The following is a 14,055-nucleotide window of genomic DNA, read 5'->3' as shown; positions in this document are numbered from 1 at the left end:
ATACATGCCTGATATATGTTACTCGAAGTCAGAATGCATAGTAGTTTTAAGCTCGACAGTAAACCCGTGTGTCACATGCTACTGGACAGTAGACACATGCATTGTTTGCATCTCGACAGTAGACATATCTTACTTGCGTTACTGCACAATTGCATGCCACTTGTCATTCGGCAGAATACCTGCAAGTCACTTTCATGAAGTGAGATGTTACGAAAGACGGACTACAACACTGACAAGGCAGACAACATCCCCTCCAGAGAAACCCATGAAGATTTGGATCTTCAGCCGCCCATGCTACAAACGGGATCGGGTGGTCAAGCCCGGTGACTTGGTTGACACATAACACATGCCAATTACGTTGATCGATGCTCATTAAGGTGATATCTGGATTGTCTCTGCAAGACTTAATTATTAATAGTATGCCAGCATATAGGTGGTATATTGCTTAGAGAGGTCTTACACCTTCCGATGATTCTCTATGCCTGATGTCCGAGTACCCGACATCCTTATGTAATTAAGGAATGTATTTTCTCTGTTGTGTTTTATGTGTGATCTAGAACGTTTGGTCCGTTCTAAAGAACAGTCAGACAGTCTCGGCTTTAGTTACAATGTCGCTAATACTCTGCCACGATATAGCTTTTAACCTTTCACAGTGTCTGGTTAATTCTTCCGGGAATTCGACTCATACCTGCATGGCTCTGAAACAGATTAAGGCGCAGTGCCATAGAAAGGTTAAATGATGCTGTCAACACTAATACATATTTATTTCTGCCAGTGTAAAGAAATGATAACACAACTGTGTCATTATGTACAAATGTCAATTTACAGGAAATACTGATAATCTGGTATATACACTTTCATATTTGACTAACTGGAATTATTATATTTTGACAAATGTGAATGTCAACAGCGTCCTCGATCATGTCCAATTCCATGTGCTGACATGCACTGAAATGTGCTATTTCACAACCTCGGGTCATTCCACACAGTGTTAACGTCACTGAGCTATTCCTTTGCCGGCAACAAGTCCAGTCTGATGAAACCAAGTCCACATTTGTCTCTGAAGTCGAGTCTGCCTGCATGATTGATTGGCCAGGCTCTGCCTAGGATCCCACGTCTCCAAGCCTTTCTAGCAGTTCCACGAAGCAATATAACATGATTAAAACGCACAGAATGGACATCAGTGGCGCTAAACTGTACACGTATGGGGCTTTGGCAACAAAAACACCCATACAAATGGGATTAGTCCCATTAAAACTGTTTTCTCATTTGAATAAGATTGTGTGATTAATTTCCAGGATCTCCAAGCGCTTCTTTGGTTAATCTTAACCTAAGGATTTCTGGGTCATCCTTCACCGAAAGCCATCACATCAGTCCGACTCAAACAGTTAAACACTCTCTGATTGGATAGTTTGAAGTTCAGGAATATCGTCAAAGTTTTATCACTATGGAAACCTATAGGAGACTGTCTTCTTCACCAGATTGTTCATCGGAAGATCGCCCGTGGCCATTATTTTCACCTCCTGAAAAGGTTGATTAACATTATAAAAAACAGAGCTTCGTTTTACAACCATCTATTGAGTATAAACGTCGCATTTAGTCGTAATATATCAAATAATGCCAGGACAGATGATACTCAAGAAAGTACATTATCAACAAAGTTAGAACAAATAAACATCCAAGAACATCCAAAAACATCCAAGAATGCATTGATATCGTTCCTATCGCGCTGTGACATGAGCTTGACACTAGATTAAAAACCATTAATTTGGATATCTGATACAAATTTATTACATGCCCGCTGAAGATACTGCGGTGTAATATTTTACGGCAATGTTACACTAGTGTAATACCGTTTGATGTATAATGTCATAATGGTTCAAACTTGTCACGTCACAATGCTGCTGTAGCTCTCGCAGTTGTACTAGACCTTGCTTGACTCGCCGAAAGCTGAGTCCTCATGCTGTAGGCAATTTTGCCGCAGTTTCTGTCAATTTATGTTAGCTAGTAATAAACAGAATACTAAACTCGCATCCTTGAAATGCCATTTTTATTAAACTCGTTAAGGATTTAGTATCAAACGAGCTTTCGCCCGTTTGATACCAAATCATTAACTCGTTTTATAGAATGGTGTTACACGGAAGGTCGTTTAGTATCCTCTGTGTCAAACTGAACATTTTGCAATCACTTGACATAATGCAATCACTTGCCTACGTCACTGTCTGAATCCTCTTCATCCGAGTCGTCGCTGCCGTTGCCATCCTCCATATCATCGTCGTCGTCGTTACTCCAACATGTTTTACGTTGTTCAACTGGTTTATATGTGATTGTCTTCGTCCGACCCTCACCTAGGAATTAAATCAATAGATCTAATAGAATATTATCAAGAATTTCAACACAAAACGGCAATGGACCATTGTCTTCAGTAAATCTGAACGTTCGTCTAAACACGTCTAATGGAATTATACAGGACTGTACACTACACTCTATGAACTGACACATTCTTTGGGGATTCAATTCACCCACGCATTTCAATAGGTACCATACTCCAGCATACTGACTCTTCATGTATAAAGTTATTATTAGCTGTTAGATAAGGGTAGTCATTAAGGACAAACATACACATCTGAACACCATGGTGAAGCTAACATGTGTGTTTGTAATTCAAGCTAGGAGCCCGAGACCAGACCTCTTTAGAAGAACTGCGCTTGACAAATCAATACCAAACTCAAAAAGTGTTTCCTATAAAAAGAATATTCCGAAAAATATAACCCGTTTTGTATGGGATATGTATAAAACATCAGCGGTAAGATAGACACTGTATTGATTTCCTGCCAAACCTGAAGCATATGAAGCTCCCACGAGAAACGATAACGTCAAACAGCGAGGCTGACATTAATCACCGACACCATACACATATCAGATATGGTTTTACACCCACCACTTGGATTCATCTTAAAAGACAAACTTTTTCCTGTATGACAATTGAATCACAAATCTGTCTCTCACAGAAAATGGGCAAGTAAGAAGAACTCCAAAACTACTGATTGTGATATCAAATCAGAGAAATGTGGATAAGAAGTACCCTGGGATTGGCATGCGCATATTTGTTGCTCTGAAATGGAAATGTTTCTCCACAAGTCCCTTTAGAGTCTATAATTAGACGTACGGACACTTTTGATTCGTCATTAACATTAAAGGCATGTTCAACGTCTGAATGTGAACCTCATCGACATGTGAAAATATAACCTTTCAAACATCCATTCTTATCAGAGATATACAGAAAAAGCGTTTGGTGCATAATCTCCCGAAAGGGTAGAATCTACAAGCATTTTTTTATTGTCAAGGAAGACACTGTAGTTTTAAGACGTCTCGTCAGGGAATATGGATATTTTTCACAGAAGGAAGTAGCCTTCAAAACAGGATGTGGAGCCAGAACACTGAAAAGGGTGAAGAAAGGTCCTTCGAAGACTCTACTGCTGCAGGACCTGTTGGCCTTTCAGTCAGAGTTTAATAAGCGGGCAAAAATAGCAGCCTTGGCAAAAGAACGTATTGAGAACTCACTGCTTACACAGAGTGTTTGATGTTCTTCTGAAAGATTGGAAAGATTCGATTTCAGCGCTGGTAGATGTTAAGAAGATGTTACTACGTCAAGTTTACTCTCATATCCATTAATTCCCCCAGCTTGTGATGTGCGTTGATTGAAGCGTTGAATGGTGTTTACTCGCCTTTGACACGATCAGTGATTACGTCGCTATCGTTAACAAGGAGTACGAGTCAATTATATACTTTTGATGTTGAAGCCCTTGAACGCAATCATGTGTAATCACTGTAATAGACATAATTACGTCTCATTTTATTTCGTGTTATGCCAAATAGAGACAACGTCTTGTTATTTTATTTCGTGTTATGCCAAATAGAGACAACGTCTTTTTATTCGTGTATTTCGAGGGACCAAGTGTTTGTCGTATTGTTTTTTCGAACATAATTCTGGTTTCAAAAGAAAGTCTTTTGATATCATAAAGGTCTTTTGATATCATAAAGGTAAAAAAGTTGAAACAAACATGAAACCTTTAACGAAACTGATTTGAAGTTTTCATTCTTATGTCGACACCATTGGAGGAGATTTCCCTCTACCATGAAACAATCGTTCCAAGATTTTAGATTTTTATGTTGCAATAAACTGGTGTCAGGTTGAGTTTTCATTTGGTGTACATGTATATGCAGATATCAGCATCATGAAAGTGAAATCATAGACATTATTAAGAAGGTTGCGATGCGATGAAATAATGTCAGGCTTATCTTGCTGTAGATATGCATACATGTACGTTGTAAATGCTAGTATCGATAATTGCGATTCTGAACTCACAGAAACCTTCAACACATATTCAGGAAGAAACTTCCTCAAGTTGTGGTTGTGGTGGCGTCGGGGTCTGTAGAATGGACCAAGTGTTTGGATTGAGAGTGCTACTCGAAGTCGTAAAGTATTGACTAACCTGAAACTCGCTTAGGCAATGCCACAACTTGTTTAAAACTAGCGTCTAAGCCCTACTGCTATGAATCCACACCAAGTTGTCGGACAGTGTACTGTTGATCACATCAACTTTTCTGAAACGCGAATTGCCATGACCGGTCGTCAGCGTTCGGCATAAGATAAACAACTCAACCATATTCGGGTGGTACATCTACAAATCGACAATCAATTGCCTCAGTACCAGGTTATAAAATTCCCGGACTAGCTCTACTTAGTTGCAGAATCGAACGTATCCGGTAAGGCATACGTCACCCCGACGTTCAGCGATATACCCAATGTTGTTTCAATTTTGGGTTGTTGAGCAGAATTAGCATCTGAAATTTAGAAGACAAGTCTGGTACAATATACTGTCCATAGCTGGTGGTGCCAAGGGACTACAAGTGTCTGGAAGAGCGTCATCACGAAAGGGCGGAAGTGTTGACCTGCAGGTTGGCATTATGGGAGCTCACAACGTATCATAAATGATGGGTATTAGAATGGCATACGCCATTGTGTCGATATTGTTCTAGTTGATGTTCTAACTAGTAAACGCGTGGTCCTCAATCGGCCAATAACGCGATCTCAGTCGAAACAAATCGTTAGTGGAAATTTGGAATAACGTCTCCAATCTTCGAGTGTCTTCAACGGAAAGATAGTGTTCCAGCAAACCCAGTGTAAATATTGGTTACGTGCGATGTTGACCTTTCTGCTACGTTTCCAGTTATCATTTGAGTTTGAAACCGGCGTGGTAAAACACTGGTCAGATGGTCTGTCCAGTCACCTAACATGTCCTGTCCAGTGACCTAACATGTATACCATTTTATCTCCAGCACAACTATTTATTTCCCTAGCATATAGGTCAATAGTTCTGACATATTTACCCATAATGTATATCAATATAAAACATTGATCAGACGCTATTTTCAACATATTAGCATAAATGACAATTCATATGACACACATCCACTTTTTGCGTTAGTATATAGGTCATTAGTTACGAGTTTCCTATAGTTTATATCAATAACAATGAAAACAGTTCCGGGATATTCCGGGTTCCGATATTCTATCTGTGTGCTTGCATTGTCAAAATAACATCCAACACTCCCAGCAGCCATATATTTGCTCTTAATTGTCATGTGATGAGTTGTGGAGCAGCGAAGCATGTGACTTGTGATGTTATTCCCTATCTACCGACAGATATCACCCCTAACTTCCTGAGGCTATTCATTACACGGCGGACTGCGTGCGCTATTTTATCCTGCTTCATCCTTACCACATCTGATTATAACTGCTCTAAATACTCAAGTATCGGTAGTATTAAGAATGTCAGAGAAACTCTTCAAATGCTAAGAAAAAAAGATGTTTTCTACATCATTAGCGAACAATCCAAATTATATTTTTCCAAAGGTTTTATGTGTGTAATGATGTGTATGAAGCCCATTTCAGGTGTCTCGCACCGTGATGTTGCTGCAAAAAGCGGCGTAAAATCATACTCACTCACCAAGAGTACCATATTCGCGTTTTTGAATGGAAGAGGAAATTGTCTTTAAACAACGTCTATGATATTACCTGTTTTTATATTGCATGGCCTTAAGCAATAACGTTCACCCATTCACGCTGTACTTAAGAGGAACGGATTTACTCATCACGCCATCCTTTGAAAGTACGTTAGTGCATACGAGGTAATATTTCTCATCAATTCTTTACATCAATACCGAATTGTACTACAGCTCTGTGTTACTAATGGCAACTGCAAATTACCTGATATCGTCTGAAAGCTCAGGGAAGTATCTCAGACCATTGTGCACTCGATCCTGTTAGCATGGAACCGGAACAATATCTACAAGAAGCTCATTAGCAGCCAATCAGTGATGGCAGTGGTGGTTTTATGGTAGAACTCTTCTTGTGTTCTCTCAGAATTGCATGTCGGAGAATTTACTTATATTGATTGGCAATTGATTCCGGTTTGTGTGTGTAGTCATCCCATGTTGTGGTTAAAGCTTGGTTTTGTTGTCTGTGTGCATTGTGTCTTCGCTGTGATTGTTTCTGTATGCATAGCAGGCGTGCATCCTGTTTACATGACAACTGCATTCAGCCTAATGGGTACATTCAGTCCAAGGCACGTTGAGTGAGTGAGTGAGTGAGTGAGTGAGTGAGTGAATGGGTGATTCGATGAGGGTGGTTTCATCATTATTATATTGAATATTCGTACTCTTACCATGACTACCTCACCACCCCAATCCAATTGGAGCCAGTTGTTGTAAAATGCGTTAAATAACAGCTGCATTAACCTGTGTTACGTCAAACCTCCTATTGCAGTTACGCCTACTATCTCCGCACTAAAAGGGACGAGCCCCCAAATGCTATGACAGAGATATATTCACATAATAATCCTGCCCTCTCGTTGGGTGAAACTAATGGTTGGAATACATGACAGTCAGCTATAAACTAAACTTCACTAAATCTCCAGAACAGACAGTATGTTTCCAGAGGTGTGAAATGTTTATATAGGTACCGTTTCAGTGTCGCATAAATTCTCGAAACTGGACGTACGTGAGGTTAGCAATGGATATTAGCTACAACCTGCGATAATGTATTGGTGTTTTAGTACGTGAAACTGGCAGGATGTCTGCCTGATAATTGGCATTGTTATTGCCATGCAATAATACACTGATGCCAAGCAACAGATGGAACCATAAATCTCTGTCAATACAGGGAAACCTATAATCAGATAAAAGACAATATACCTTGTCATTAATTGACAACGGCGTACTCAACGAAACGCTTTGGAAGTAATACACTGTCCTGCATGGTGCTTGTAAATGAAGAAGATTTCCTGTATTAAACTGTTAAGTCTGTTGAATGGTTTTATAAAGACAGGATTGTTGCAAACCTGTTAATTATGTGCCAGGCCTCATATGCATTGCCTTGTAACGTCAAGCACACTGCATCAATCATTCGCTAAGTACGAGGGGATTTCAGGGTCTCAAGAGTTGTGCGGGTTCCTCAAAATTCAAAGCCTCGATTTAAATGGCAGCACTAAATCTTGGCAACTCTGGTGGCATGTTAATAAACGTCTATGAGACAGTTGGCATTAGTCGTCCACCAGGGATCTCTCTAGCTTCGCTGGGGTCTGTGGTAATCCCACTAAAGCTCCCTTAAGGCACAGAGGCGCATCAAAAGGTCGAATTTATCTATTAATTTCTTCAGATAAAAGTGAGAGCAAAGACGCAATTGACTCCTCGGTTAGATGGAAGGCGAGAGAAACGCCTGACAATTTCCTGACGACCTCACGCCGGTCATGTCTCTTGAGAGGATCTGTGTTCGGATCCACCTCAAATTGAGGATTAGTATTTCACTTACAGCACGCTAATGGCGATTGACCCGACGTTCGTTGTACAGTCCCCATGACACTCTCTCGTTCTATCTGTCAGACTCCCCAGAGATTGATACAATAGCATGTGCACATTGATGAAGTGCACGCCAGCTTATAACATTGCTTATATCGCGTGATATATGTCCCTGTGGCAGCACTAGCCGGAAACCAACAGAATTCATGTAATATTTAACATCAATCATGTACGTCACACAACTAGCCCAGTTTGTAATAATATCGAGTAAGTAATATATGGGATACCTACTAGTATGAATCACTTCCATAAGTATTCGTGCTTCCTTAGCATATGAAGGCTATAGAACACAGAAGTGGGGTTTTTTGGTCTAAAAAATTCAGTCGTATTGAAAACGAGATGCATCCAGACTACCATTTTATGGTCGCCAGTCATCTTATTGATCCGGGTCTATTTCATTAGGTACATTCAAATAGTTGGCGGGTTCCCCCCGCTTGCATTAAGGCATGAACATACCCAGTCTAGGTTAGAGCCTCTGGGCATTATGCTTTGAATTCAATTCACATGACCATTTTAATAGCTGTCGAAAAAATATTTTAACCTCAGTTTTTTTTATCATTTACGTGATAAATATCTAACTTCGCTGATCGTATTAACGAACAATTATAAGGTATAAATAATGGTATAAATAATCGTCGCATTAGAACGCACTGCTAATATTGGCATATTACACTTCGTTATGCTGGTTGAGAGACATGCATATAAGTGTGATATGGATCTGCTGTAAAGAATGTACGGACAAATATGTCCTTCGAACATACACGTCATTACAGCGTGAGTGAGAGAGCGAGTATGGTCTTACGTTGCTGTTAGCAATATTACCGCAACATCACGGAGGATGACACCATTAATGGCCTTCACTTTTTGTGCCCAGGTGGGGAATCAAAGCGTGGTGAGCGAACGATTTAACCATTTCGCCTTCTGGCGCCCCTCATCCGAAGACGTATATACCCTCGGTACAGTAAACGTGACAATGATAATACAGTTTATAACATTGTGTCGTCGTTTGTTGTTCTTCAGTCTATATGGTTTTCACGTATATATGGGCTGTGGGGTAGCCTTCTGGTTAAAGCATTCGATCGTCGCACCAAAGACCCGGGGTTTGATTCCTCACGTGGGTGCAGTGTATGACACCCCGTTCCTGTGTCTGCCGCCGTAAAATAACTGGGATATCGCTAGAGACGGAGCAAATCCATACTCACTCACTTTACTGCATATGCTACTTATGTTAAGAGAAAAAAGATAGCATGTTGAGTATGCTACGGGAAGGAACCACATTTTAAACTTACCACGTCATATTCGTTAACGTTTTATGCCCTCTCGTAACAAACAGTTTAAACGTATCCAGCGATGAAGTACTTATTGGGAATAAAAGGCCCACGACAATCTTTTTTTAAAAAAGAATAAAAAATACAACAAACAACAAACCAACAAAAAAACCGTTAAAATGTCCAGTACATTAATTTCATGACATATATTTTTAAATATCAATTCATCCTTAATGTACGAACCACCATCAACGTGTATCTACTGGGGCATTAAAACCATTATCTCCCTATCACAGAGCTTGCCCTAAGCTTTTTGCAAATACCAAATCAATGAAGCATACGTGACGCGGAATACTTTGATGTCTGTTTTTGTCATTGTTTGGGTTGCTGATTTAATGCGCCCGTTCTGACCTTCTCGATGGACACTGTGTATTGATCTATGCCTTCGATGTCCACAATCACATTTGGACGGGTGGATTACAGGTCAGAAATCAGGGAACGCCGACCTGGTCAGAGCCAAGGGCTCTGATGTGGAATTAGCCACCTTCAAACGCATTAGCGGCTAAACTAGGACAGCACAATGAAGGAGGTTTTACGAACGTCGTTTGACGAGTTTCTGGGCTGCTAACATGTGAAAACAGGCGTCACTAACGCCAAATTGCCCGTGATTATTACACCAGAGAGACTGTGGCGGTTTCAAGATGTGCGAAATAGGAAATACGGTGGCATAACATTTTGCACATTTATCTCAAGGTGTCAAAGATGGTAGACGGTATTTGTATGTGAATATGCTTGGAAATAGTTTTCTCGGAGCTTTTTGCTATTGTGCCTTGGCGTTCAAAAGCCCAAATACACAGAACCAAACATACGTTTGGGCAGAGGAAAGAAGACTGTGTCAACACCAACGATAAAGCTGTGGTACTGAGAACACATATTTGCCCAGACAAAATGTAGCTTACGCTCTAGGCTTATTGAATCTGTCATCTTCAAAACAAACTTAACGAACGGGGTTTAATCTCGGTGCGCGTGTGACTACCATCCTCCCATAATGTTTGAACTGTCTGATTTAGAAACAATATTGACTCTTTCTTTGCAAAGATATGACAACTTCTTTAAAACATACCAATAAGGTCATGGCGTCCTTGCCAGTCGGACAAGATGTATGTTGTAACTAGACAACGCGTTTCACTCCGCCCAGACGCATCCAAATACATACCAGCTTTAAGCAATACATTAGAAAGAACGAGGCAGTACTGTAGAAAATGTATTTTGGCAATATTTAAGCTATTTAGCAGACAAGGAGTTATAAGCAGATTGGCTGATACCCGATGCCCGTTGCTTTAGCTGTCTTCGGTGCTGTGGGCTAGGGCCTCTTCTCATCACCCATCCGCTATCAAATACATACGGAATTGCCTAATTTGTGCCGTGTCAGATGCTACAATATAGCTTCTCCCTAGAGCTCAGTTTGCGTCAAGTAATTTCCCTCAGCCTGAACTCTGGCCTCAATCACACCTCTCGTGAAAACTGTCTGTCGGTGAAGTATTAATGGTCAATGGAGCAGCATTAATCTTGGCAGGAAAGTGGGGGTGTAAGAGTGGCGCTCTGACTGAGCCTGCAGGTGTTCGGCCATCTTCATACTGCCGCTGTATCAGATATATGGCCCCCGGAAACTCGACCTATCACTATCCAGACCTGCAGATTAACTGACATCGTGAAGTATTACATTGAGCTGGAAATGAGACAACCGCTGACATTAGTTTCCAAACAGGAAGGGTGATCTCAGAGTGAATTTTTACCAGCACTATCTTTGTAGGTTGTAATATTCTCCTAGTCAACCTCAGACACCCAAAGTGCTTAGGACTAACTCAGAGATGATATACATGAATGAGTGTAATCTTACGCCTCTTTATCAATATTCCTTCATACCACGCGGGAAACACGTACTGTCAAGACCTATTCCTACTCAATGGTTTGGTTGGTTGCGTACATACAGTCTAAATGTGTTTTTGAGAGGCCATAGCAAACTTGGTATCCAGTTGGTTCTTAATGGTTTACTCAGTTGTGATGATCCAAGTGTCTTGTGCAACTGCTGCAATTTAACTGAAGACGGAATGTATGTTATTTTTCACTTTGTGCTCACCAATAGTGAACGGAATTAAGTCCTCCCTAAAACTCCAAATGATAGTATTTTTTACAAAAACAATATGTCACTTCACAAATGGATAATGAATTGTGTCTTCACAGTAAGATAAGCAATTGTTTTTTCTTCCCTTACGAAATATTTCACAATCATCGTAACTGTAAAGTAGTTTGTGCTATGGGTCTACCTGTCTTCCAGCAAATATATTATCCTTCTGCCATATTAACACACAACAAATACGATTTTGATACACTCTGCTTACTTCTCTTACTTAATCTTCTTATACAGGGATATGTCCATTATTCTTACATCAATTACTGTTAACTGTGACTCTAGTATCGTAATCTACTTTCGGTTGTTGGCGATCTATAGCCCTTGTTTTATATCGTATTGTCCTCTTTAATTGCAATTGTATAGCTTCCCATGCTATTTTTATGTTCATATCTGTGCTAGTCTAGGTTTTACTCTTCTTCGATGACAGGTTTTAAGTTTCAAATTTATTGATTTTATTATTGGTATTACTTTAATTGTTCTCGTCACGATATGGCTGCAGTATTTGACGATAAATATTAACTCATTCACTGTTAACTGTAATCCGAGCCCTTAAACATTGTGTTACATGCATGTATGTACTTATTTCCACTTATCATTGGTGTTGTTGAAAAGTATGTTATAAACGCTTTCCAGAAACAGTTGCTTCATACTGATGGACAAAGAGATATGCAAAGCCTGAATCTAGTCAAATTAAAATGCAGATTAATGACACAAGTCACAATGATATTCGACCCCTGGACATGCTGGCATTAAGATGGGACTTAAGGACAACATAAAAGATATGCAAGCCCTGGATCGGCTCATATATAACTGTGATTGAAATACCATGTGTACATCGAAGACCCTGAAGCTAAATGTCTAGACAATGCCCTTTCCTCCTCACCAGTCACTTAGATTCTATCTCCATCATGGACTGAGAAGAAGAAACGTATAGATTGATATACATATATACCAAGACTTCGATGGTTTCAACTGACAGATCTCGAAAAAAATAAACATGGGTGAAAATCTCTCTCTGTGTCTCTCTCTGTCCCTCTCTCTCTCTCTCTCTCTCTGTCTCTCTCTCTCTCTCTAATTACTTCAATTTACCGTGATATACTCGCACTCTGATTAACTGTCTTGATAAGTTTACGTGACTTTCACATCAATCGTTGCTACTGAAATCAGTTTGGGACATCAATCACACACACTCCTCAAGCTGAAGAACGTCCCACTTGAGTTGCTGCAGCGGATCGAAAAAAAGGTTTTAACGAACCTAAACTTTGTCGTAAAATGTTGCCGCTTTGATGGGAAATTTATAAATTAGTTCTACTCTAACAGGTTAGTGCAACACTGATTACCATGCAGGTAGCTGAGACGTGTCACATCATAGGATCATGGAATTCCACATTACTCAGTCAAATATTTGATACTGTTTTTACCAATTCAACATCCAGTACCAGGTTTTTCATGCAATTTGATTGATCCTAAAGAATCTATTACAATTAATTGATGTTTTTGCCCTTTGAATTCCATTTAAATGAATACAAGCAGCAATTCATGCTATATATTTGGTGCGCAAGTGAAATATCGTTGTTTTCTACATTTCTGTATCTTGTAATCCAAACGTTCAAAGGAAGACAGTAGGAAGCTTCAAACATCACGAAAATACTGACAGGGAGATCTTGGAAAAGCTTTCCCAGCCTATGTTAAACCCAGGATATCCAACAACGAGACGTGGGCCCACTGTCAATGTCATTTCACGTAAACCAAACGTCTTTTTTCGAGAAAAATACTGTTATCATCCGATTCCAGATCTTGAACGCCACGATGTTTGTCCCTCATGTTGGCAGCATTCCTGTTGCACGTAAGCCCGACCGTATTACAAACTGACATTCAGCCCCGGGCAGTATAGCCCTGGCTTAAAAACACTCAAAACTTCAAAAAAAACCAAATACATTACGCTTTAGCCTCCAAATCTGTGTAGTGAATTATTGAACATGGTCTTAGAAAGTAAACCTAAGACTCTCGGTTGTATCTGAGACATAGCGCTAGCATATCCTACATATAACAAATACTGCACACAAAAATTCAGTTCCCAGTACACGTACGTGCTGATGGGTCGTCTCCGCGAGATAATCAGTGGAGGAAATCAACTCTTCACTCGGAAGTTGAGGGGAGATGAGTCAAGTTCCCCCATCTTTACGCGAGGAGCACCCTGTCTGCAGTCAATGGCACTCGTATCACTCATCGTAATTAGCAGCTTTGTCACAACTGTCTACAGCAGTCTTTGCCATCTATGGCACGGGAATCAAATGTTTGCTCTCGCAGACTGAATTGATCTGACCTGGGAGTATCGTTCTTGACTCGACATTGGTGTAACGTGCGCTGTACTGTGTTTACTTATATTAATTAGCTGACGAACTACTTGCACAAAGAGAATCCCAATAACATACTATCAGTTGTGGATGAGTGGGCTTCATAACGTAGGCGTGACAAATAAAGGTTGTCATATTGATATTTATGTCAATCGAGACACGTGCTCAGTGAGGCTCCGCGGTGTTTTTTATTCAACTTCCGCATTGTCTGTGGTGTTGGAAACAGTTGGCGGTTCATTCCTTAATTATTCTGGTCGGCATATTCTGCTTTGTTAGGATACGTTTTCATCATGTATGCCCCATTCTACCCTTA

The 14,055-nt window shown here is 40.1% G+C and overlaps 1 protein-coding gene across 1 annotated transcript in view; it reads right to left on the bottom strand.

Annotated features, from left to right (window-relative positions):
• Positions 1-747: 747 nt before the first annotated feature.
• The window catches only part of LOC137283612 (uncharacterized), a 42,672-nt gene continuing 29,364 nt past the window's right edge, over positions 748-14,055 (bottom strand). The window contains exons 2-3 of the mRNA XM_067815203.1: positions 2,211-2,348; positions 748-1,523 (exon numbers count right to left, since the gene is read on the bottom strand). Coding sequence (XP_067671304.1) covers positions 1,456-1,523; positions 2,211-2,348 — 206 coding nt within the window. The 3' untranslated portion in view covers positions 748-1,455. The remainder of the gene's footprint in view (positions 1,524-2,210; positions 2,349-14,055) is intronic.

This window comes from Haliotis asinina, chromosome 5 (assembly GCF_037392515.1).
Source record: "Haliotis asinina isolate JCU_RB_2024 chromosome 5, JCU_Hal_asi_v2, whole genome shotgun sequence".
NCBI lineage: Eukaryota > Metazoa > Mollusca > Gastropoda > Lepetellida > Haliotidae > Haliotis > Haliotis asinina.
Note: the sequence above shows the minus strand (reverse complement) of the source record. Positions and strands in the feature narration are given on the sequence as shown.